We start from the raw sequence: 26,478 nt of genomic DNA, 5'->3' as shown, positions 1-26,478 counted from the left end.
CCATAGACATTTGACCGAGGGAACCGGGAGCCTTGGAGGCGGGAATTATTCTTCAGAGGTCTATTATGATCAAGCCTCCAGGAACTTCAGCCATTCAGAAAGCACTTTTTTTTTAACGCGGCCAACCAATGAAATGGCTCAAAGTATCTGCTCTAGATACCTGTGTGAAGTTGGCCCCCCGTCTCATTCAAAATATTAAAATAACACTGCTGTTCGTTTGTGCTAGGTTTGTGCTGGTTTGTGCCGTAAAAAGTATCGTTTGTGCTGGTAAGGATTTTGAGTAATTCAAAATTGCATTTTCTGGCATGTGACGTCACCCAGCCCCCCGTTCACGCCCAAATCTCATCAAAATAGTCCCAATCGTTAGTGCTACGTTTGTGCTGGTTTGTGCCGTCAAAATAAATTGTTTTGCTATTATGGTTTCTTAGTTGTTCCCGTTTGATTTTTCACACATGACGTCACTCAGCCCCCCGTCCTCCTTCAAATCGCGTCAAAGTAGTCTCTATCGTTAGTGCTACGTTTGTGCTGGTTTGTGCAGTCAAAAGAAATATTTGTGCAACTATAGTTTAAAAGGTATTCCAGTTTGAGGTTTCTCACGTGACGTCACTCAGCCCCCCCTCCATCTTCAAATCGCGTCAAAATGGTCTCTATGTTTAGTGCTACGTTAGTGCTGGTTTGTGCTGTTAAAATAAATGTTTTTGATACTTTACTTTTTAAGTAATTAATACAACTTTATTTTCCCTTCTTGTTATGTAAACAGTCCACTTGTTATGCAACCATCACCCCTAGAACGCTCAAATCTCATCAAAATAGTCCCAATCGTTAGTGCTACGTTTGTGCTGGTTTGTGCAGTCAAAAGAAATTGTTTTGCTATTATGGTTTCTTAGTTGTTCCCGTTTGATGTTCACACATGACGTCACCAGAGGTGGGTAGGAACGCGCTACATTTACTCCGTTACAAATACTTGAGTAACTTTTTGGATAAATTGTAATTTTAGGAGTAGTTTTATGGCAACATACTTTTACTTTTACTTGAGTAAATATTTGAAGAAAGAACGGTACTTTTACGCCGTTCCATTTGGCTACGTGACGGTCGTTACTTTGTTTTTTTAGATCTTTTCTTTAATTACATGCGAGATCTATTTTTATCACGTGAATATTCCTTAACCCAAGTGAAGGAGTTCAAGTACCTCGGGGTCTTGTTCGCGAGTGAGGGTCCTATGGAGCGTGAGATTGGCCGGAGAATCGGAGCAGCGGGGGCGGTATTGCGTTCGCTTTACCGCACCGTTACGAAAAGAGAGCTGAGTCGCAAGCCAAAGCTCTCGATCTACCGGTCGATCTTCGTTCCATCCTCACCTATGGTCATGAGGGTTGGGTGATGACCGAAAGGACGAGATCGCGGGTACAAGCGGCCGAGAGGCAATTGAATAACGCCTGCACACACACACAGGCACGCACGCACACGCAGAGTGGTAATCGGGAGAGTTGGGAGAATTCCCTGTGGCCCGTTAACGTTTCGGGGGGCTGAATTGTACAGTTAATGGCTGAAACGATAGTTACTTATTGTAACTCTAGATTCTATGAGTATAGGGGCAGCCTTTTAAGGCTATCGATATTGGGTTATCCCTAGGCGTGAGCCGTAGCACTGAAAATTTGTAATCCCCCCACCAACAGCGTGGGCCTCAATAACGTCCGCGTGCGGCGTGCCTCAACGACGTCCGCATTTCGCAGATATAGTCGGGCGCCGGCGGACGTTCTTCTCCCAATAAACAGCTTTTCTTCAGCTATTTAAAGGACAATGAGGCCGACACTTCAAAGGCTGCGCCTATACTCATAGAATCGGGAGCAATACGTTCAGCCATTTACTGCACAATTCAGAATTGAATGTGAGGAGGGCTGTCAATCAAATATCGCGCTTCATAAACGGCCAATCACGTTTGGCCGTTTCACGTATCGCCCTGCCTTGGTTCCCTCCCCCATAGTGCCAAAATTAAATTCGCAGTAGGGCCGAGCTCTTCGAGTGGCCAACGACGTGCGTCGCGACCTAGGTCGCATTGGTCGCGACGTAGGTCGCATTGGTCGCTGTGTTGGTCGCTCGTCTGGCTGCCGTTTTCTCGTCTGGCTCGGTCGCTCAAAGTCTATGAGCGGTCCTTATCAGTCAATTTGCATGTTATTAACGGTTTTTTTGCGACAGTTGAAGTACCAGAAAGCCATGCTCTCTGGCGAAAGCTACCTACAGCTCTTTATTGCTAATATTGTTTTAATATTTTTATATTGAAGTACAGTTTAAAATGATGAAATCGTTGGTCTATCAGTATCAATAAAATACATGAGTTGTAATTTGGGGCGTATTCAAATAATTTATTTAATTGTATTTTATATCTTATATAGCCTATATATTTGTTTTGTTAAATGTCATTGAGCCTAATAAGGTATATTATGCACAAAGTTCTTCGTTATAGAGCGATAGGCTATAGGCCTACTTTAATATAAGAGGAATAGTTTGAAATCAATGCTACAGTGGCGCAAGCTGTGGTACAAGTGGTAGTGACGCTAAGTTATTGATCCTGAAGGCCGGTGTTCTATTCTCTCCATGGACTGATTCACTTTTGCTCTTTTAGTCAAACTTATTGACGCAATCGGCCTCTTTCATTTAACATCATTGTATGATTTAGTACGATGGTATGGTATGATAATTATATGACGGGCTGCGACGCTGGCTGGTATCGGCTGGCTAGCTGCGACGACAGGCCAGCCGCGCTGGCTGCCACTGTCCGCGCTGGCTGCCACTGTCCGCGCTGGCTGCCACTTGCCGGCCGCGCTGGCTGCCACTTGCCGGCCGCGCTGGCTGCCACTTGCCGGCCGCGCTGGCTGCCACTTGCCGGCCGCGCTGGCTGCCACTGGCTCTGGCAGGCTGACCGACTAGTTCGCGACCATAAAAGCGTCGCGACCCTTTTGGCGGCAAATAGGTCGCAACCAACCAGAGGTATGGCTGTATGAGCGACCTGTGGCAGCCAGCCATTGTCACCATGGCTGCTACCACAACCAAAAGCCTATGTTATCAGTTAACATCTCATTGAACAGAATAAATATGGGCTACGTGCGTCAGTGTAATAAAAACGTACATGCAATAATATATAGCCTAGCTTAGATATTGATAGACCAATATGCCTTTTTATAATATAAAAATAAATAGGCCTTTTGGTCTATCCATCTATAATTAATTTTAAATTAACTTTGTAATACAGTGATGCGTATGAATTTGTATTGATTATATTGTAGGCCTATAGCCTTTTCTTTTTTAAATGTCAAAGACTAATAAAATATCCTATGAATCAAATTATAGTGTAATATAGTTCTATAAAAAGTGTAACGTGTCTATCATAGAAGTCACAGTGGTATACCTGTTGATAAGTGTAACGATGTTCATCATGTTAGCCACAGTGGTGTAAGTGGTAGCGATGCTAGGTTAGTAATCAAGGGGATGTGGGTATGAATTTATTCACAGTCAGATAGATTTTTGCTCTTTTAGTCAAACTTATTGACGCAATCGGCCTCTTTCATTTTAACATTTTAGCAGGATTTAGTACAATGTTATGATAATTATACGACGTAATGACGGGCTGCGACGCTGGCTGGGTCGGTTGGCTGGCTGCGACGACAGGCCAGTGTGACAAGTTGTATATAGCAATTTATTCATAGCAAGTTGTATATAACAGTTTATTCACACATTCGGTTTGTATTATATATTGTTGTTATATTGTTGTTACCATGGTAACAATAATATTCGTCGATCGTTTGATTCGTCGATCTGTTGGTAATGCCTTGGGGCTCCAGTAGGGGGATCGCGCTCCTCTTCCTCATTCAAATAAGACGAGTGAAGGAGAGTTGCGTGTGTGTTTTTTAATCTTTCTCCCGCTACTATTCCCCTTTTTAAGGTGATTACCGATTGCAAAGCAATATATATTTACACATGTTGATTGCGTTTTTCCTTATGTTATGCTTGTTTTAAATGTAGAGAAAATTAGTTTTTGTTATACTTATTTGTTGTTTAGTTTCTTGTTAACTCGTACTCTTACTCGTGTAAGCTAGCAGCCGAATACCTCTTGGCCACACCGTAGGATATGAGAATGTTGACGGGTGTTAAAGCGTGTTACTGCTTCATTTATATATAACTATATATTTACACATGTTGATTGCGTTTTTCCTTATGTTATGCTTGTCTTAAATGTAGAGAAAATACTTTTTTGTTACACTTATTTTTTGTCTAGTTTCTTGTTAACTCGTACTCTTACTCGTGTAAGCTACCAGCCGAATACCTTTTGGCCACGCCGTAGGATATGAGAATGTTGACTGGTGTTAAAGCGTGTTACTGCTTCATTTATATATAACCCTATATATTATTCAATTATATTATTCAATTAATATATTGTGTTTAATACATGTCATGATATTTGTGGTCCTGGAGCTGAGTGTGCGTGTGTATGCATTTGTCTGTTGTTTGTATGCGTTGTGTAAAATCTGATTCAAAATAAGACGAGTGAAGGAGAGTTGCGTGTGTGTTTTTTAATCTTTCTCCCGCTACTATTCCCCTTTTTAAGGGTACAACATTTGGAGGCCCCGCTGGGATGTTTGGCTTGAGGACCATCCCTGAGCACTAAGTGTAATCCTCGGGTCCATCATCCCTTAAAAACAATCCAGGCATCAGAGAGAAGAGTCCGACAAGGCGATTAAGGTGGTCTTCAGACACATACTGGCAGCTTGTATCCTGAAGTGAGCAAAAGTGACCACTAGGTGCAGAAAGAAGCCAAGTAAAGTCAGATAAACCCTTACTTTACTGCTTGTGCCAACTCCTCTGATAAAATGGAGTCTGAATTGGAGAAGCTGCAACTGGAGATTAAAGGAACATTGTACCAACTGACTGTTCCAACAGCTGATTAAAGTATGCAATGCACTTCCGATTCTGGGACAAGAATAGAACACGTGGCTGGTAAAACTCGCAGTCAGTTAATTTCTCATGTAACAGAGTATGTCGAGCAGGAAGAACTGGCCGGTCTGGGGGGATGAGGGTATGTCAGATCTCCTTTATGTTTCGGGACACAATAGACAAAATCCAAATGGCAACAAACCTAAGTGAATGTGAAACTATAAGTCAAGCTGATGAACAGGAAAATCTCCAGAAAGAGGTAGAGGCGCTGAGGCTGTCACTGAAAGAAAAAGAGGATGCAATGCATGGCCTAATGAAATCAAGTATTAACACCTCTGCTAGTCGCAGCAAAACAGCAAAGAATATGGCCCCGGCACCCTCTAAAGGTTCTATGTGGCGCAAAGACTTCAAGATATCTGGCCAGATAGGTGAGCCAGGGCAAAAAGATAGGCTAACCTTTTCTAGTTTAGCCCGACAAATTGAAAGTGGGCTCAGCAGAGACTATCCAGAGTTAGAGATTACTGATGCTGTAATCCACGCCATCACACCAGGTCTGCAATTACGAAGTTACCTTGAAGGGAAAGACAAACTTACCCTGCCTGCCCTTCGCAGAATTCTCAGATCCCATTACCAGGAGAAAGGTGCCACAGAGTTATATAAACAACTCACCTCTGAGGTTCAAAACAGTAAGGAGTCCCCTCAGAATTTCCTGATAAGAGCAATGGACCTGAGACAGAAGATCCTGTTTGCTTCTCAGGAAGCTGATTCAAGTCTAAAATACGACCCAGCACTGGTCCAGAGTCTATTCATGCACACTGTCCTAACTGGCCTTCAGAGTGATAATATTAAGAGTGACCTGCAGCCTTACCTCCTCCAAACAAACACTTCAGATGAGCTGCTGCTGGAGAAGCTGAAACATTGCATGCGGCAACGAAAAAGAGAGGCAAGACAAAAAGAAACATACTGCTCCATCACGTGTATCTAATGTGAATACAGTTCAGTCAAGTGAACTTCCAGTAGAAAAGAAAAACACCATCCCACAACGCACAGCTACACTTCCTCCGGACCTGCTTTCGGAGATAAAAGAAATGCGCTCTGACATGGTGCTGTTGAAGGACTTGAAAGCTGAGGTCTCCCAGATCAGGGAAACCATCCAAAGATCCAGACCTGCACCCCACAATATCCCCAACTAAGCAGAGAACCAGCAAATATGCCTGCCCCATATCCAGTGTTCTTGCCCCCACAGCCCCCACATTGTAACAATGAATCAGATCCCATGCCCTTTTACCAACAGCAGCCACCAACAGCAGTGCAGGAGTACCGACCAGCATTCGGTCCTGGGCTCACGAGGGAGACAACTCAGTTCCAGCAAAGGTTTGCACCTCAGCGGTTCTACCCAGCACCACGCTCTCGCCCAAGGTGTTTCTTTTGTATGCAAGCAGGCGAAGAGTACTGTCAGCATTGTTTTAGGTGTGGAAGCAGTGAACACTTCAGAGCAGGTTGTAAAGCACAGCGACCAGTAGAGCCAGCTAGAAAGAGTCCTTTAAACTAAGAGGGGTTGCTCCCACGGGACATGGAACAACCAGTGACATAGATAAGTCCCAAGTTTGCACAGGTCGTGAAGAAGAAGTTTGTAAAACCACACTGTACTCCTCAAAAGAGTGCCAAGGAACCCACTGGCCGGCACACAAAAGACACAGTAAGCCTTATGCATGTTCAAATATTAAGGAAAAGACAACACAGTCATGCAAAAACATTAAATGCAAAAAAAATAGTGCTCCGGAGAAAACATCTACTGTAAGAGAGCTAGTAGGGAAGAAGTGTATAATTAAGTGTTTCCTGCACAAACAAAAGATTCAGGCACTTTGGGACACAGGTTCACAGATTTGTGCTATAGACGAACAATGGAAAAGAAGCAATTTACCTGATGTGCCACTCAGAGATGTAGCAGAGCTAGTCGACCCACTTGATCCGTTACAAATTGAAGCAGCCAATGGGACAGAAATGCCATACATTGGCTGGCTTGAAGTGTCATTCAAGCTCACAGCTAGTGATCGTGAGTTGCTAATACCTATGCTAGTGCTGAAAGGCAACCAACAACAGTGTCCCATTATTGGTTTTAATGTAATTGAACACCTTGTCCTATATAGCCTGCAAGATCAACCAAAGCAAGGAGACAAAGAGAAACTTGTGAAAGCTGAAAAGATGGCTTTTCCTCATCTCAGGAAGAACAACGCAAAAACCTTTATTAATGCAGTGAGTGTAGGGCAAGCATGTGATCATAATGTTAGGACAGCAAATGAGAGAATCAGTGTGCCTAAACAGAACTCCATCCAATTGAGTGTCGAGTACAGGCTCCACCTTTCAGAGAGGATAAGACTCTGATTTTTGAACCTCATGAGAATCCACAGTGGCCTGAAGGGACTGGACTTCTGTGATACCCTTGTGTCAGTGAAGGCAGGCATGGCCCAAAAATCATTGTTAGTGTACAAAACCCTACAGGTCATGACATTACACTGCCAGGAAGAACTGTTATTGGAACTGTACAATCGGTGAGGTTAGTGTATCCTGCCAACATATTTAAAAGAGATCATCTACCAAACTGCATCCATTCACCATGTCCAGGCCCAGAGTTCCAGTGAAAGCATCCCTGCACATGAACCGTGGGATCCTCCTGTTGATTTGACTCACCTTGAAGAACATCAGAGAAAAATAGTCGGTCAGATGTTAAGAGGAAGAATCAGAGTCATTTTCCAGGTCTGATGATGACATAGGCTGTGTGGAAAACCTACAAATGGACATTTCACTTAAAGATGTTGAGCCAGTGTCAAAAGCATATCTTTCTGTTCCAAAACCTTTGTACAAGGAGATGAAAGACTACATACTGGACTTGATAGAGCAAGGATGGGTTGAAAAATCGACCTCTTCTTACTCCTCCCCAGTTGTCCTGTGTAAGAAAAAAAGACGGTACTATGCGCTTGTGTATTGACTACAGGGAGCTCAATAGGAAAACGCACCCAGACCGCCACCCTATCCCCAGAGTACAGGACATTATGGACACTCTTGGGGGAAACACCCTGTTTTCACTGCTGGACCAGGGTAAGGCATATCACCAGGGGTTCATGTCCAAGGACAGTAGACACTTAACAGCTTTTGTGACCCCCTGGGGCCTGTATGAGTGGGTCCGAATTCCGTTTGGGCTCATGAACGCACCTGCAGCATTCCAACGCTGTATGGAACAGTGCTGAGAGGGCTTAAGGGATGAAATATGTGTGCCTTACCTTGATGACGTTCTCGTGTTTAGCAAAACCTTTGAGGATCATGTCAGTGATGTTAGAAGGGTGCTGCGACGACTGAGGGAACATGGAATAAAACTGAAACCCAGGAAATGTGACCTATTTAAAGCGGAAGTGCGGTACCTTGGGAGGATTGTGTCTGCTGAGGGAAACAGAATGGACTCTGCTGATACTGCTGCAGTAAGGGCTCTGAAAGACAAGCAGCCAGGTACTGTTGGTAAACTAAGAGCAATATTAGGACTGTTGAGTTATTACCGTCAGTACATCAAGGATTTTTCACGTATTGCCTGCCCCTTGTATGACCTGCTTAAAAAAACCTGCAGAGATTGAGACCCTGCAAAACCAAAGAGGAAGTGGCAAACAAAACAAAACAGCAGAGGAACGCCATCCAGCACACCCATTGAGTGGACTGAAGCACACCAGTCAATACTGGAACGGTTAATAGACTGTCTCATTCAGCCTCCTGTTCTAGGCTTCCCAGAGTTTTTACAACCCTTTATTCTCCATACTGACGCTTCCAACCAGGGACTAGGTGCAGTTTTGTACCAAAAGCAAAATGGGAAGCTTCGCGTAATTGCTTATGGCTCCCGTACTTTGACCGCAGCAGAGAAAAACTATCATCTACATTCGGGCAAGTTTTTAGCTCTAAAGTGGGCAATCACAGAGAAATTTCGTGATTATCTATACTATGCCCCATTCTTCACCGTCTACAGTGATAATAATCCACTTACCTATGTGCTGTCTACTGCTAAACTGAATGCAACAGTGCCGGTGGGTAGCAGAACTAGCAGATTTCCATTTCACGATCAAATACCGCCCTGGTAAAGAAAATATTGACGCAGACAGTCTGTCCAGAATGCCTTTGGATGTGGAGACATTCATGAAAGAGTGTTCAGAGGAAATGCCATATGATGTGATTGGTGCAACTACACAGGCTGTGGAAAATCAGGATGAATCCAACGTGTCTTGGTCCATGGGCGTTGCAGTTGAATGTGCGGAAGTTGCTACAGGCACATCCCTCATTCCACTAGGAGGACAAATTAAACACGACCAGAGGAATGATCCCACTGTTGGATCGGTGGTTCAGTTCAAACTGGCTGACAAAAAGCCATCAGGTCAAGAACTAAAACAACTCAGTTCACAGATCACATGTCTTCTCAGAGAGTGGGACAAACTGGAAATTAATGAAAGTGGAGTGCTGTACAGGAAAACTGCAAACAGAAAACAGTTGGTGCTTCCTGAAAAATATAAAAGTACAGTGTTAAAGGAACTTCACGATGAAATGGGCCACCAAGGTGTAGACAGGACAACATCACTGATACGAGATCGATTTTACTGGCCCTACATGCAGCGAGAGATAGAGGATTATGTTGCAAGAAGATGTGTGTGCCTCAAACACAAGAAGCCAAGTCAAGAGACAAGAGCACCGCTGACGAGCATTGTCACCACTCAACCGTTTTGAGCTTGTCTCAGTGGATTTTCTTGCACCTTGATAAATGTAAGGATGGTTACGAGTATATTCTTGTAATCATTGACCATTTTACACGTTTTGCACAAGCTTACGCCACAACTTCCAAATCAGGCAAAACAGCGGCAGACAAAATATTTAATGACTATGCATTGAAATTTGGCTTCCCAACAAGGATACACCACGATCAGGGTGGTGAATTTGAAAATCAACTGTTCACACAACTGAAAAAGTACTGTGGAGTTGCTGGGTCGAGAACTACTCCCTACCACCCTCAAGGGAATGGACAGGTAGAACGGTTTAACCGAACACTACTCCAGATGTTGAAGACCCTCACAGAGAGACAAAAGACTAACTGGAAAGACTCACTAAACAAACTGATGTACGCATACAATTGTACTCGTAGTGAAGTAACTGGTTTTTCGCCATTTTACCTGTTGTACGGGCGTTCCCCACGACTGCCAGTCGACATGTTGTTCAACCTGACCTCGGAACAAGGAAACTGTAATCACAGTGACTACATGGAGAAGTGGAAGCAAGGCATGGAAGAAGCCTATGAGATTGCAAGAGAAAATGCTAATAAAGCTGCTGTAAGAAGTAAGAGACATTATGACAGTAAAGTGAAAAGCTCAATATTACAGCCTAGTGATCGTGTCTTAATCAGGAACATGACACCTCATGGTGGTCCAGGAAAACTGAGGAGCCACTGGGAGGATTCTATCCACACAGTTGTGCACCAAGTGAGTAAAGACATCCCTGTTTATGAACTAAGACCTGAGAAAGGACAAGGGAGATCAAGGATCTTGCATCGCAATCTTCTCCTCCCATGTGACCACCTGCCACTGGAAATCTCAGTACAGCCACGAACAAGGCAGAGAAAAAGGGAGGAAATCGAGGAAACAGAGCAGTCAGAGGAAGGGGACGATGATGAGTATTATCCAGTCCCACTTCAGCACCAATCTGAACCATGCCTGTCTGATACAATCAATCCTATGCGTACTAGTACACCTCCCAAGCTTGAACGCATACAATCTGAAGGAAAACATGCCACCTGAGCCTGAGAGAGAACAAGCGTCGGATCAAACAGAAAAATCACAGGAGAGAGAGGGCAGTTACGTTGAGGACCTGCAATTGGAGGACGCTGATCCTTCGCCTGTGCCAAGTGATCTCAGCAGTGAGGAGCGTCAGCGGCCTAGACGTCAACACAGACAGCCCAAGATCTTCACATATGACCGGCTTGGCTCACCGGCCTGTTACAACCTTAGGACACTACAGCGGCAAGACTGTATGGTGCCATGGACATACCCGAAGCAACTATACCACTTTTGCCACTTCTGACATTAGAGATGTGGAAGTCAGAATAGTGCACGCCACTGAACTGAGTTAGTACATATACATTACACGCAAAATGGGCTGTTCAGCACAGAATCCACATTTAAATGGACTGTTGCACATGATATGGACTGTGGTTACACTCAACATACACATTTATATGACATGGTTGCAGTCAGTTACATCACATTCATGGACCTTTATTGGAGGCAAGTGCAATTACTTTGGACATACTATAAGAACTGTTAACAAGGCGGCAATGGACTGTTGTGTAACTACGTGGACACTGTAGGCCAGAACAAGTACCGAAACCAGAGAACAGGACACTGAGGGAGGACTGGGTGTTTATCCGGGTATAAAGGAATGTTTGAAAGAGTTCCAGTCTGTAATATTGCACTATATAAGAGAAAAATGCAGCTGACTTGTTGGTCTAAAATAGTGGTGCATTGTGTGTCTATTAATGTTGGTTTAGTGGTTTAACCTTATTAATGGTTTAACCCTTGTTTACACTAAAGGTCAAAGTTTAGGATGTTGGGGACAACATCTATTTTGAGGGGGAGTATGTGACAAGTTGTATATAGCAATTTATTCATAGCAAGTTGTATATAACAGTTTATTCACACATACGGTTTGTATTATATATTGTTGTTATATTGTTGTTACCATGGTAACAATAATATTCGTCGATCGTTTGATTCGTCGATCTGTTGGTAATGCCTTGGGGCTCCAGTAGGGGGGATCGCGCTCCTCTTCCTCATTCAAATAAGACGAGTGAAGGAGAGTTGCGTGTGTGTTTTTTTAATCTTTCTTCCCGCTACTATTCCCCTTTTTTAAGGTGATTACCGATTGCAAAGCAATATATATTTACACATGTTGATTGCGTTTTTCCTTATGTTATGCTTGTTTTAAATGTAGAGAAAATACGTTTTTGTTATACTTATTTGTTGTTTAGTTTCTTGTTAACTCGTACTCTTACTCGTGTAAGCTAGCAGCCGAATACCTCTTGGCCACACCGTAGGATATGAGAATGTTGACGGGTGTTAAAGCGTGTTACTGCTTCATTTATATATAACTATATATTTACACATGTTGATTGCGTTTTTCCTTATGTTATGCTTGTCTTAAATGTAGAGAAAATACTTTTTTGTTATACTTATTTGTTGTCTAGTTTCTTGTTAACTCGTACTCTTACTCGTGTAAGCTACCAGCCGAATACCTTTTGCCACGCCCGTTAGGATATGAGAATGTTGACTGGTGTTAAAGCGTGTTACTGCTTCATTTATATATAACCCTATATATTATTCAATTATATTATTCAATTAATATATTGTGTTTAATACATGTCATGATATTTGTGGTCCTGGAGCTGAGTGTGCGTGTGTATGCATTTGTCTGTTGTTTGTATGCGTTGTGTAAAATCTGATTCAAAATAAGACGAGTGAAGGAGAGTTGCGTGTGTGTTTTTTAATCTTTCTCCCGCTACTATTCCCCTTTTTAAGGGTACAACACCAGCCGCTGGCTGCCGCTGGCAACTGCCGCTGGTCGCTGGCACTAGCTCTGGCAGGCTGACTATGGAAAGCCAAGAAGGCCACAATCCGGACCTAGATTGGCGCGGTAAAAGTGCAAATCCGTACGGAATCCGTACGGTTTGGCAAGAATTCCGTACGGTTTTGAATGACTAATAGCCGCGGCTATTAGTCATTCACTCCGGCTATTAGTTATTCACTCCGGCTATTAGGTATGCAGAACGAGCCCCTCCCCTTCTTTGCTTGACCACTAAGTTTGAAGGCTGTCTAACCAATCAGTGAAGAGAAAGACCAGACTAAAGTAACGCATTGTCGAAACTAGAGCTGCAGTGCCTCCATGTTTCGCCGTAACATAAGGCTGTGTTGTCTTTACTAGTTTCACTACAATGTAATGACCACCACAAGCTAGTGGAAAATATATTTGTGTCTAGTACAGTGATATATTTGTTAGGCTATATATTGAGATGGCAGTCCCTCATCCCCAGATTGTTCGCGATATGCAGTAGCCAGCTCGGCCATAACATTACAATTTTGTACACAATACACAATACAATACAATCACGGATGCAAGCAAGCCAAGACAATCGATCTATATCTATAGCCTACATGACAACACACACACACACACACACACACACACACACACACACACACACACATACACACACACACACACACACACACACACACATTAAGCACACTGGTAAAGCAATAGGAGCCTGCATTGGCTAAAGTTGTTGGGATGCACCTTATTTTATAACAGGGAGGGGCAAAGTTGTGCATTACAATGCAAACACGACAATAATTGGCACCGTTCTTGCGCACTCAGAAGAACATGAACTGAATAAATGCCAGGTATATAGCATATATAGCATATATAGCATAGGTATATAGTCACTTAAATTTAGCCTATTCAAGCTCACCAAGTCCAGTATTCAGAATTCAAAGCATTTATTCACAAATACGTTCTATTTTTTTGACAAGCGGAGCCGACAGTCCGGTGCAAACTATGCAAATTAGCCATGTGCACCAAACAGAAGATAGACGCAATGTATAGAACTGATGGTTGTGCATTATTGTGGATATGTAGGCTGGTTAGTTGTGGTTGTTTGTGGTCTTAGTGTAACAGCCTTGCCTTGGAGTTGGAGAAGTTGGAGTGATTGTTTGAATGTGCGTGAGAGAGCGCACCTGCCGTGGTGATGTTGGGCTTGTTGTGGGCTTTTATGTGATCAATGATGTATCTGTCTGATCGTATTAGCTGTAGATGGATGGTTAAATAATGTCACAAGATCGGTCCCTACTGCAGGCTCTCATTTGCAAATGCACTGATTGTGTACCCGTCTCCGATATACCTGGCATTTATTCAGTTCATGTTCTTCTGAGTGCGCAAGAACGGTGCCAATTATTGTCGTGTTGGCATTGTAATGCACAACTTTGCCCCTCCCTGTTATAAAATAAGGTGCATCCCAACAACTTTAGCCAATGCAGGCTCCTATTGCTTTACCAGTGTGTGTGTGTGTGTGTGTGTGTGTGTGCGTGTTGTCATGTAGGCTATAGATATAGATCGATTGTCTTGGCTTGCTTGCATCCATGAAATTGTAATGTTATGGCCGAGCTGGCTACTACATATCGCGAACAATCTGGGGATGAGGGACTGCCATCTCAATATATAGCCTAACAAATATATCACTGTACTAGACACAAATATATTTTCCACTAGCTAGTGGTGGTCATTACATTGTAGTGAAACTAGTAAAGACAACACAGCCTTATGTTACGGCGAAACATGGAGGCACTGCAGCTCTAGTTTCGACAATGCGTTACTTTAGTCTGGTCTTTCTCTTCACTGATTGGTTAGACAGCCTTCAAACTTAGTGGTCAAGCAAAGAAGGGGAGGGGCTCGTTCTGCATACCTAATAGCCGGAGTGAATAACTAATAGCCGGAGTGAATGACTAATAGCCGCGGCTATTAGTCATTCAAAACCGTACGGATTCCGTACGGAATTCTTGCCAAACTGTACGGAAACCGTACGGAATCCGTACGGAAACCGTACGGATTCCGTACGGATTCCGTACGGTTTTGCACTTTTACCGCGCCAATCTAGGTCCGGATTGTGGCCTTCTTGGCTTTCCATAGCTGACCGACCAGGTCGCGGACCATAAAGCGTCGCGACGCTTTTGGCGTCAAATAGGTCGCAACCAACCAGAGGTATGGCTGAATGAGCGACCTGTGGCAGCCAGCCATAGCCAGCGTCAATAAGTTTGACTAAAAGAGCAAAAATATCTGATTGTGAATCAATTCGAACCAACGAACTCTTGAATACTAACCTAGCATCGCTACCACTTACACCACTGTGGCTAACAAGGGAAGCATCGTTACACTTATAATCAATAAGTGTAACTGTGGCTTTTATGATAGACACGTTACACTTTTTATAGAACTATATTACACTATAATTTGCTTCATGGGATATTTCATTAGTCTTTGACATTTAAAAAAGAAAAGGCTATAGGCTACAATATAATCAATACAAATTCATACGCATCACTGTATTACAAAGTTAATTTAAAAATAATTATAGATGGATAGACCAAAAGGCCTATTTATTTTTATATTATAAAAAGGCATATTGGTCTATCAATATCTAAGCTATATATTATTGCATGTACGTTTTTATTACACTGACGCACGTAGCCTATATTTATTCTGTTCAATGAGATGTTAACTGATAACATAGGCTTTTGGTTGTGGTAGCAGCCATGGTGACAATGGCTGGCTGCCACAGGTCGCTCAATCAGCCATACCTCTGGTTGGTTGCGACCTATTTGCCGCCAAAAGGGTCGCGACGCTTTTATGGTCGCGACCTAGTCGGTCAGCCTGCCAGAGCCAGTGGCAGCCAGCGCGGCCAGTGGCAGCCAGCGCGGCCAGTGGCAGCCAGCGCGGCCAGTGGCAGCCAGCGCGGCCAGTGGCAGCCAGCGCGGCCAGTGGCAGCCAGCGCGGCCAGTGGCAGCCAGCGCGGACAGTGGCAGCCAGCGCGGACAGTGGCAGCCAGCGCGGACAGTGGCAGCCAGCGCGGCAGGCCTGTCGTCGCAGCTAGCCAGCCGATACCAGCCAGGCGTTGCTGCCCGTCATTACGTCGTATGATTATCATACCATCGTACTAAATCATACAAAAATGTTCAAATGAAAGAGACCGATTACGATTACGAGTTTGAGTAAAATGGCAAATATATACCTGATCGTGATGGGTATCGAACAGCCATTGTGATGATTACCAACCTAGGGCCACAACCACTTGTACCACTTAATTATAACTAATATATCACTCTATAACGAAGTGCTTTGTGCATAATATACCTTATTAGGCTTAATGACATTTAACAAAACAAATATATAGGCTATATATAAGATATAAAATTCATTATTTGACTGATAGACCAACGATTTCATCATTTTAAACTGTACTTCAATATAGAAATATTAAAACAATATTAGCAATAAAGAGCTGTAGTAGCTTTCGCCCTTTCTGGTACTTCAACTGTCGCAAAAAACCCGTTAATAACATGCAAATTAACTGATTAAGGACCGCCCATAGACTTTGAGCGGCCGAGCCAGCCAGCGACCAAAACGGCAGCCAGACGAGAAAACGGCAGCCAGACGTGCGACCAACACAGCGACCAAAGCGACCTACGTCGCGACCAATGCGACCTACGTCGCGACCAATGCGACCTAGGTCGCGACGCACGTCGTTGGCCACTCAGAGAGCTCGGCCCTGCTCTAAATTCGAGCGAGATCATTTGCGCGCTCGCAGTTAATATCTACGCGTGTGGAATAATGTAATACGCCCGAATGCATCTTTTATCACATTAGTGAATTATGGCACTAATGTGACGCCATAGTCGGCACTCTTTCAAAACATTGTGCTCACTGCATTGTTGCAATGACACAATGGGACATGGTCATGCAGGTCTGAAATGCTGTAATGGTGGTGACTTGCTCGTTTGAAACAGGTGTTGGGCCGTATTATGCACCCTTGGCGTGAAAAGCACCCCCTCGCGGGAGTGCGCTTGAGCCGCTCCGCTGTTGGAAAAGTGAAGCAATTCGCCTCAATATCGCAAACAAACGCTGGGGGAAATGCTGCCTCTTGATATAATGATTTGTAATTCGCCTCAATATCGCAAACAAACACTGGGGGAAATGCTGCCTCGTGATTTAATGATTTGTAATTCGCCTCAATATCGCAAACAAACACTGGGGGAAATGCTGCCTCGTGATTTAATGATTTGTGAAGGGAATAGAAGGGAATGGCATTGGTTCGCGGGACTTATTGAGCTCTAATGCTCAGTATAAAATATATAAAAATTAATATAAAAATTACATGTGTTCAAATGCAATAAAAACAGGTGAGAGTCATAGAGGAGGCTTAGATCTTCTGTTCTGTGTTGATTTTGAGCAAATAGGTCACATGACCTGGGAGTTATTGAGCTCTAATGCTCATATTTACAGTATAAAATATATTATTTTTTTTCACTTTCCCATTGGCTACGAATTTCCCTAAAACATATCTGGCACGAAATGATGACGACCGTGTGGCTCAATGTGGCTCAATCTGATTAATCAGAAATCCCTTCGGCCTCATTTAGTACGCTAAACAATAATAAGAATCAATTTTTTTTAATTTCCATTTAGATGAGTATGGCCTCTTGCGAATCGCCTTCAGATCAAGTGACAGAGATGGCAGAGGAGGTAAACCCTTTTATTTATTATTTTGGGTTGTAAATAACATGCAGACTTTTAAAAACAAAAGTATATTTTTAGTCATCTGAATCCAATGTATGTTATAAAATGGAATTCAATTCTATTCTCATCCTCAGCCTGGCAGCTCGACAGAGGCTATGAAGCACACTATGAAGTAAAGTATTAATTAGCTAGTTTCAGTAGCACATCCTTTTGTTTTCCATTGGTTGTTACTCATTCATTTGATCAAACACACGTATGTGAGCACAGTCGTACTGCTGTAGCCTAACTACTGGCAACAAAAATATTCTTATGTTTCTAGATTGCCAGCCACCGAAGATCCTCTCCCTAGAGCAAATCAATCGGACAGTTCAGAAGAGTCCGAAATGACGTCGCTTCTGACAATCTTTCAGAGAGCAATGGAGGCAGCATTTCCAAAAGTGAGTGGTTCAGTTGCATCATATTGACAATGTTGTGTTCGCTAGTTTGATGCTAAATGTATCTAATGTTTCCTCTAGCGACCTTGGTGATGAGGCCAGTTGTGAATGAAAATAAAGGAGCGATGAAGCTCAGAGTGGATTTTAAACAGTGCAACACAGGTAAGGGTGTATACCTTTACCCCTCGCCATACAATAAAGGCTGTGTGTATGTATTTTTATTTAACAAACTGTTTCTTATTACAGATGATGCCTTGCAGAAGAAGGTCAACTGCACAGCGTGCGGGCAGCAAGTTAATCAGTTCCAACGTAACTCTGTTCTTGAGCATCCCTGTGCTCAAAGTGCTTATTTGCAAGGTAGTTTTCTCTCTTGTTTTCCACCCATGCAGTTCAGTCCAAGTGTTTTGGCATGTTCAGTTACCAAAAGTAGTCAGTGTTAGTCATTCATGTAAATGCCTTACCTGTATATTGATTTGAGGATGTCACTGTGTCTAGTCGTGTTACAAGTTTTACAGAAGTGATGACATCAGCAAAGACTCGGACGGAATGGATGAGCAGTGCAGGTACAATGTCTTATTTGAATACGTATAACCTCCATAATCACATTCAATTTTTTTTAAATGGTTATTACATGTTTTTGGGTTCAGGTGCTTTCAATCACATAATAAGAGCTTTCTTTTTGTTTTATATATTTTTTTAATATATGTTGACTGAATTGTTAGAATTATGTTATAAGTTGATGGCTTTGTACACTTAATCAATACATTAATTCTGATAGTTCACCACTTTGACATTTTTATAAATATGACAATATAATATTGTATCCTTTTTAGTCGAACAGGGAGTCTCTCTCTCTCTCTCTCTCTCTCTCTCTCTCTCCTCTCTCTTCTCTCTCTCTCTCTTCCTCTCTTCTCTCTCTCTCTCTCTCTCTCTCTCTCTCTCTCTCTCTCTCTCTCTCTCTCTCTCTCTCTCTCTCTCTCTCTCTCTCTCATATGTTGAGGATGATGAGTCATTGGCAGAGTAAGTTATATAACACATCTCCCTCCAACTCTCAGTCTCTTTGTGTGTGTGTGGCCTTTTGAGCTGGTTTCTCTCACCAGTGCAGGTAGAACTCCCTCTTTCACTTCACTGGGCCAATAATAGCAGACAAGCCACACGCATTTTCACTTAAAAGGAGACGACAGGAGGTCTAGCGTCCCTAACGCTGAACCCAGTCTACCAATTAGTTGATCCTTTGATTGTGTTGGTGCGCGCTATTTGGAGAAACGTCTCCCATTAGCATTTCACCTCTGCTGCCTCGCAACAATGCTAAGTGGGCTTCCCATCATCGCTGGATGAGAAGAGCCATACTGCGATTATACTAGCATGGTTACGTGGACAAAGTGATAAGTAACATCCTAGATTGACAAACTAGCATGTTGTCCATCACGGGCAAATAAGGATCAAAGCTTATGCATACACGAAGTCGGTGTTTACGATAAGATAAACCTTTATTAATCCCTGGATGGAAATTCAGGTGTCAGCTGTAAACCATTTCTAAGCGTTGTTCATTACTATTATCTTGATCCTTGATTATAAAATTATTGAAAAAAGGTGCTTATAAAAACAGGGAAGAAGAATTTCAGCCCAAACTGACAAATAAAGTTGTATCGTATAATCGTATATGCTGCACGTCATGAGATCCTTTACATTCTTCCACCTTCCCTCTCATCTGACTCTCTGAGGGGCGAGGCAGCCTTCCTCCCTCGCACCGCTCTAGGTTATGGTGTCAGGGCAACTCGGCTGTCTCGCGCCCCCCCGTCCACAGCAAGCTCCCAGCAAGAGCTCGATCTAAGATAGCACTTTCTGTGGATAGCGCACAAAAGATGCACTCAATAAGGCTCATTCATCCCCCCCTTTGCGGTGCTACGGGTCCCCGGGAGGTAGGAGGCTGCATTCAACCCAGGACAACGTGGGCTGAGTTTGTTCACTTACACGTCATGCCTCTTAGGGCTCCACTGTGGACCGAACCCTCGGCAGACTGTGGTGGTAGTTATATCGTCACTGCTCAATTCCCTCCCTCTCGTTTTCCTATGGATGGAGCATAGATATAATGTGTGGCGGCCTGTCCCAGAGGATTTATAATTGAAGCAGTTGTTGGATAGCATACTGCACCAGATTTATACAAGGCACCCGGAATGCAAGTTCCCTCTCCCAAATATTTCAACCTTATTTTAGACATCATTGCATCTTATTATTTAGTTAGTTAGTTGCCTGGTTCCTATCAATTTTTTTTTGTTCATTCATTAGTTAGTAAGTTAGTAACTGAGTGGTTGAACCATTAACTTGTGGGGAAGTATAAAGATTCAAATCTGTATTCTCAGGCTGTATTTACGAGCGCACAGGGATGAAGTGTAATTATTGTTGCGATAATGGTACATAATTCCTACGCGACTCTGAACCACACCCGAGGTGATTGTCTGAGAGCTCAGGTCTTGGCTGTCTGAGCTCCGACTCCCAGCATGCTGATCTGAGGCCTGCCTGTGTTTCATCCACTCTCTGCTCTGTAAGGGTGGCCAAAAGGGTTTTATTGATCATATCAAGTATATTCACGTCATTTTTTATGTGGGGGAGGGGGTTGTCCAAAGGTTAAGTGGTCAGCCCTGTGTGCAGATCATAGCCATTGCGCAAATCGTGGCTTCCAAAAATGTATTAAACTAATTTATTTATTTGTTCACCCTCCGAACATATGTAAATACAAATGTTAATTTTACATAAATCTTAATATATGTTCGTAAAGGCCTTGGAAACAGAATTGGCCCAATGCGCCTCTTACTTACCTAACCCCTGGGTCATAGTCTTGGGAAAACAACATTCTTGTTGTCTGACTCAGTGGCTGACACTGTATTCAGGCATGTGTTTGCATCTAATCCCTCTGTGTTTCTTGACACTTGATAACACTTTTTAAACCAGCCCTTTTCCCCACGCGGATCACCAAAGTATTTCTGTCTCTGAGTCGGATGTATTCACAATAAGCGGGATTCCACATAAAACCTCGGAATGCACGAGCTCACAACTCCCAAGCACACAATATGGACTGATACCCATCCCCTACCTTCTTATTTCGCCTTCAAACCGGGAAGTCACTTTTATTCAGCTCAAATTCCATTGTGACACCATCATCTCTGCTTTCCCTCCCTTATTATTTCACGATGGAAAACCATGTTGACTCACTCACTGCTGCGCGCTCTTCAGGGCGAGAAGAAGAGGAACAGCACGACCCCACCCCACCCTCACCATGGCGCTGGTCAGCCCCCAGGTGGCCAGCTCTTCTGCGGAGGTCAAGAACGCCTCCACCCAGCAGCTCTCCAGTCAGCGTGTGAGTAATGATAGCGGCGCTAATGCGTCACACTGTGATGCCAGAATGTGCTTCCAGGAGGCTCACACAGCCTCAAAGAACAACATGGGAAACAGCACGGCCAGTCACTGAGGGAAATATATGACCAGTGTTTCGTCTAGTGAGGCTGCGGTTGAGCCAGTAACCCACACAATAGAAGATTGTAGTTTTGTTTAGAAGCCCCGAATGTCGGCTTTTGATAACACAATGGTAAAACATTCTTGTGAAGAACAATCTTTTCTTTGTATCAAGCCTTGAATAATTACGACTGTCTTTATTTTGAACCACCAATTATCTTTGAATACATCCATAACAAAAACATCCTCATGACCAACAATCATCTTTTGTAACAAGCCTTCGAATAACCAACCGAGATGACGGCAGCTCCGATATTCCATAGCCCCGTTTCCTACGAGTTGCTGTTTGAAAACCGTAGGCTGCGATGACGGCTGAAGCCCTTGTGGGAAGACAATATGCTGATGAGCTCCGTCTGTTGCACCACGCAGGTGTGCAGTGCTGTACTCCTACAAGCCCAGACGGCCTGAGGAGCTGGAGCTCAGGAGGGGGAGATGGTGAGGGGTGTACGGCCGCTTCAACGAGGGCTGCTGCGCGGCTTGTCCCTGAGAACCAGCAAAGTTGGCATCCTCGCCCGCCAACTATGTCACTACTCCGGTCTCAGTGCGTGCCCCCCGCGAACCCTGCTGGCCTTTGTGTGGGAGTTGAATACCATTTACATTTTGAACGGTGTAAAACAAAATGGGGGGGAGGCCTGGGGGTTTATTCAAAGACAGGATAGTGTTCTGTCCGCCGCACGGCTCTGGGTTGTAACAAAGCCAAACGGAATCCACGGGTACCATAAGTAAAGCATTCATTTGTTAATCTAGATAACCAGAGGCGTGCATGATAATTTATTCAGTCTGATAAAGGGTAGATGACAAAGACGTGTGGGGTGTTGAAAGTAATAACAAACCAAAGCATGCCAAATGTGAAAAAAATAAATATTTGAAATAAAGCTCCTGCTGAGAGCCTAAAGAGCAAATGAGCTGGAAGGGAGACATATCTTCTATGCTCCTGGTCAGCATCAGGTGAATGTAGTTTAGCTAAGTAACCCCACTATACAGTTACTGTATCTTTCACAATTCAACAGTAACACTAAAGTTATTTATAGGAGCCTTCACTCCAAGCTGTTTTTTTTTTTTATTCCAACCGTCATGTCTGCAGTCAACCTTTTTAAAGCAACACGCCTGCAAGTGTCCTGCATCTGAACTCTCTGCAAGTCACTTAAGATAAAACCCATCTGCTAATGATTAAACAAACAACGGTATATGATGTCTTTTGTGGAGTTCATGTAGCACCACAAGATCTGCCGGTCCTTCCCATATGTTAAGACTGAATTCTTGTTTTGTTGTCTTGGACATGACAGGACGTCCGCGAAGCTGACGGAGACCAAGCAGCGCCAGCAGCAGCATCCTATAACACATTCACGGCGGGAAAGAGACCCGCAGCTCCCAAGAACCCTGCTGTGGTCCTCGCCTTGGACCGGGTCAACGCAGATGGAACAGGGTATTCTATGGGACAGGGCCCATCTGTCCTCAACGGGGGCCGCAAACGATGCAATCCAATGCGGCTGCTGCCGCTGGAAGGCTTCTGGGGTCTCCCAAGGTTGGGACACTGTGAGGCGGGCTTTTAATTCACACGGAGGTGATTGGGCGGACAACAAATCTCTACACAATCTTACTCCGCTAAGACCCGCTCTGGTATTTGATATGGTGTTGGGTTACATTTTTTTCAAAGAATCCCTTGCTTATTTATTTTCAATGTTGTTCTTTCAGGAACGCCTCATCGGGCAAACCATTACACAACCCATGTTTCGAGTTCAAATGTCCAATCCCACTTACAGAACTTAAAACAGGTCCAAGTGTCTAGCCACTCCCCTGTCCTGCAAAGGAAAAAACACAGTAGCTTCCTTCTGCTCCTGGCAGAGCTAGGGCTGGATGTCTGGAAGCAACAGCGCCATCTGCTGCCGACATCCTGAACAGCAGAGACTTTGGCCCGTTTCTTACGACGCTGCCTTCAAGGAAGACAGACAACTTCCAAATGGCCCTCACTCCATCCTAGTTCGACCCGACTCGCAGAAAAACCACACGGAAAAGGTACACTAATATTTTTTGCTCCTTGTTATTTCCCATGAAAGTTAAAGTATGAATTCATAATTTGGTTTATGTATGAAACGTCTTAAATAATCGCTCTCTTACAATAACCTTATAATACCCCCCCCCCCCTCCCGCAACCTTCCTCACGCCAGCCAATGAAAATCAGTACGGTTTCTCACAGAGGAGAAATCCCCTCTCATAAGGCGGAGAACCTCCTCTTGGTCCTCTGGAAATCAGATTGCTTCTTCAGGTTCGACGGGGCCTCCTTCGCTGGAGGTGTGGGCCCCATCACTCACCCTGGGAAGAGATGGACCAGGAATCATTCTCAAAGAAGGGAAGGCCCCCGTCCTTAGGAAAGGACTGGAGGCGAGCCAGATCTCGGACCTGAACTCCAACCGCCCAGAAACAGCCTGCATGCAATCAGCCGCATCCGCTCATTCAGTCCCACCAGGTGATTCATTTTCTGGAACACAACTTGAGCATAATGGTCCTTTGACGATCATATTTATTATTTTGTCTTTCTAAGCATTCACTCTTTTGGCACTCGCGGTAGTCACTGAATTTGGCCTGACTGCGGCTATTCTCTTAAAGATCCCATGCCATGCTATTTATGGATGCTTTAATATAGGTAATTAGTGGGCTAACAAACACAGTATTCAAAGACGTCCCCGAAATTCAGCCGTGGTGCAGAGTTACAGCCACTCCCAAACCAGTCGCACATTGAGCTTCCCCCCAAACAGCACTGTTTCGGTGGGCTGGTCAAGGCAGGTCAAGGAGGGGGGTGGGGGTGTGCCCTAGCTGCTTGTAGCCACAGTACAATGCCTCTGGTTACGGTGGCGTGTCAAGGCAGGTCAAGGAGGGGGTGGGGGTGTGGCCCTGAGCAGCTTGTAGCCACAGTACCATGGCGCTCGCCGCTCTGTTGACGGTGGATGTATCGCAATGGCTCGTAGAAACCCATAATTATACATAGATATCTATATCTAAATAATATAATATATGATTATTATCACCCTGGCCTGCATGCGCTCTGTTTACGGTGGATGTATCGTAATGGGCTCTTATAAACCCATATTATACATAGATATCTAATCATATATAATTATAATATATATTATCACCTGGCCCTGAGCAGCTTGTAGCCACGGTACCATGCGCTCTGTTTACGGTGGATGTATCGCAATGGGCCTCATAGAAACCCATTTTATGCATAGAATCTATCTCATAATATATTATCACGGCCAAAAGCGTGTGAAGCCTCCAGACGATCCACACGACCCGCGTCTTCTTCAGATTGATGTGGAAGTGGAGCGAACCAGAGACGTCGGAGAACCCGACGAAGTCCTTTGCGATTCATTATATCGTCTGCACACAGGTTTTGGCCGTGATAAGTATGTATTATTTGATATAGATATCTATGTATTATATGATATTATTTAGATGTAGAGCCCCAGGACTGTAACGCTGCTGGAGTTGTTATTAGGATCTAAACAACACGTCGGACTCTCGTCTCTGGTATTTCTAACAACGAGACTCGTAGTGGGGGTTATCTCAGCCAATGGTTGAGAATGAATTGGGGAAAGGAACTTTGGCTTTGACTCCCTGAAGTAGGCTACATGAACCACGACATGGAGGAGAAGGGGATTGTTGGCCGCGAATGTATCCCGCTTGAGCCCTGCTTCCCGCCGCCCTCGGCAGCGGGTCAGCGCTAATCAACGCCTCCTGAAGCGGTGGTCCATCGGCAGCGAGGCTCCGGCGGAGACGACCGCGGTCAACAATCCCTTTCTCCTCCATGTTGTGGTTCATGCCTACTTCAGGGAGTCAAAGCCAATGTTCCTTTCCCCAATTCATTCTCAACCATGGCCTGAGATAACCCCCACTACGAGTCTCGTTGTAGAAATACAGAGACGAGAGTCCGACGTGTTTATGCGCCCATCACACCAACAGCAGAACGTTATCCAAATACACAGGAAGAGTAACACACTTGCGTTAACAGTCCTGGAGCTCTATATCTAAATATATCATATATACATAGATATCTATATCAAATAATACATATTATCACGGCCAAAAGCTGTGTGCAACGTCCAGACGATATAATGAATCACAAAGGACTTCGTTGGGTTCTCCGACCTCTCTGGTTCTTCCACTTCCACATCAATCTGTAGTAGACAGAACCGCGCGCTGCCTGCTGCCGGCGCAAGGCACCACCGCCCGGCTGCCCGCTGCCGGGCGGTGGTGCTTCGCGGCGGTGGTGCCTCGCGCCGCGGCAACCGGCGGCAGGCAGCATGTCGCAGTTCATGTACTTCGATGTCGTTCTGCCATTGCATTCAAAATTCTGTAACTAGCCTGTTACTACGAACTAAGCAACTACCATGCACGTATTAGCATTTAGCACTAGCTCAATCACGACTCCTTCAGAATTCTTGTGGGTGGTTACGAACCAACCAAGTGGGCAGGGCCATGAATAATAGTTTGACAACGCTACGTCACAGTGTCACCTTATCCAGATTGGCTCATTTCTTCTGCCTTTTTCCTTTCATTGCCTATTGCATTCAGCAGACAAACTGCATAGATTTCAAACTTACCACAGCTCACAAACTTATTCAGACCTATGTTATTTAACAAACGACAGGAAAAATGTGATTTTAATGGCATGGGCTCTTTAACGTTTTTCCATTTGCCTCTCTGTTTCCCACCAGGCACAGAGTGAGCACCACCTATTTAGCCCAGGAAGACTCTGAGCTCAGTCTGTTACAAGGAGAGCGTGTGCTGGTCCACAGGCCCAGACCGGACGGACGGCTCCTGGTGACACAGGAGAGCACCGGACACACTGGCTTATTCCACAGCAGTATTCTCCCGACACTAGAGAGACTCAGCTGATTGGATTGCAGTATTCCCACATTATTCCCTTTCTCTGATCGTCACACTGCCTGAATGACCGAGCAGCTGTTACACAGCGAACCTGGAAATCGGTGTAATAATTCCAGATGACAATCGTGTGTTGCTCCCTTAAATAGATGAGGTCTGTTGAGTATGGCTACATTAAAAAAATATATATATTTTTGTGTATGTGCATGTTTGTTACACATGAACTCTGATAGTTGCACAAATCCCCCCCCCCTCATCACTGTTTAATACCCCTGTACCACACATTGTTCAGTGCCTCTGTCAGACCCTGTTACTGCTAATGTGTAATAAACAATACGTCCATATGGGGATAACTTTT

At 44.1% G+C, this 26,478-nt stretch overlaps 1 protein-coding gene across 1 annotated transcript; it reads left to right on the top strand.

The window, feature by feature from the left end:
• The first annotated feature begins 4,792 nt into the window (after positions 1–4,792).
• On the top strand, positions 4,793–26,478 carry LOC115552038 (uncharacterized). Its single transcript, XM_030367745.1, has 11 exons — positions 4,793–4,810; positions 17,239–17,295; positions 17,424–17,461; positions 17,609–17,726; positions 17,805–17,885; positions 17,970–18,080; positions 18,219–18,286; positions 20,958–21,081; positions 22,523–22,772; positions 23,503–23,703; positions 25,915–26,478. The coding sequence occupies exons 6-11, from the start codon at positions 17,970–17,972 to the stop codon at positions 26,130–26,132; spliced, it is 972 nt and encodes a 323-aa protein (XP_030223605.1). The 5' UTR covers positions 4,793–4,810; positions 17,239–17,295; positions 17,424–17,461; positions 17,609–17,726; positions 17,805–17,885; the 3' UTR covers positions 26,133–26,478.

Source organism: Gadus morhua, chromosome 10 (assembly GCF_902167405.1).
Source record: "Gadus morhua chromosome 10, gadMor3.0, whole genome shotgun sequence".
In the NCBI taxonomy this organism is placed as follows: Eukaryota; Metazoa; Chordata; class Actinopteri; order Gadiformes; family Gadidae; genus Gadus; species Gadus morhua.
Note: the sequence above shows the minus strand (reverse complement) of the source record. Positions and strands in the feature narration are given on the sequence as shown.

Excerpts from the sequence above, each read along its gene's own strand:
- LOC115552038 (XM_030367745.1), top strand. The coding sequence starts at position 17,970 with ATGATGCCTTGCAGAAGAAGGTCAACTGCACAGCGTGCGGGCAGCAAG. Across the intron at positions 18,287-20,957 it reads GGAATGGATGAGCAGTGCAG|GGCGAGAAGAAGAGGAACAG; the intron begins GTACAATGTCTT and ends CGCGCTCTTCAG. Across the intron at positions 22,773-23,502 it reads TCTCCCAAGGTTGGGACACT|GTTCGACGGGGCCTCCTTCG; the intron begins GTGAGGCGGGCT and ends TTGCTTCTTCAG.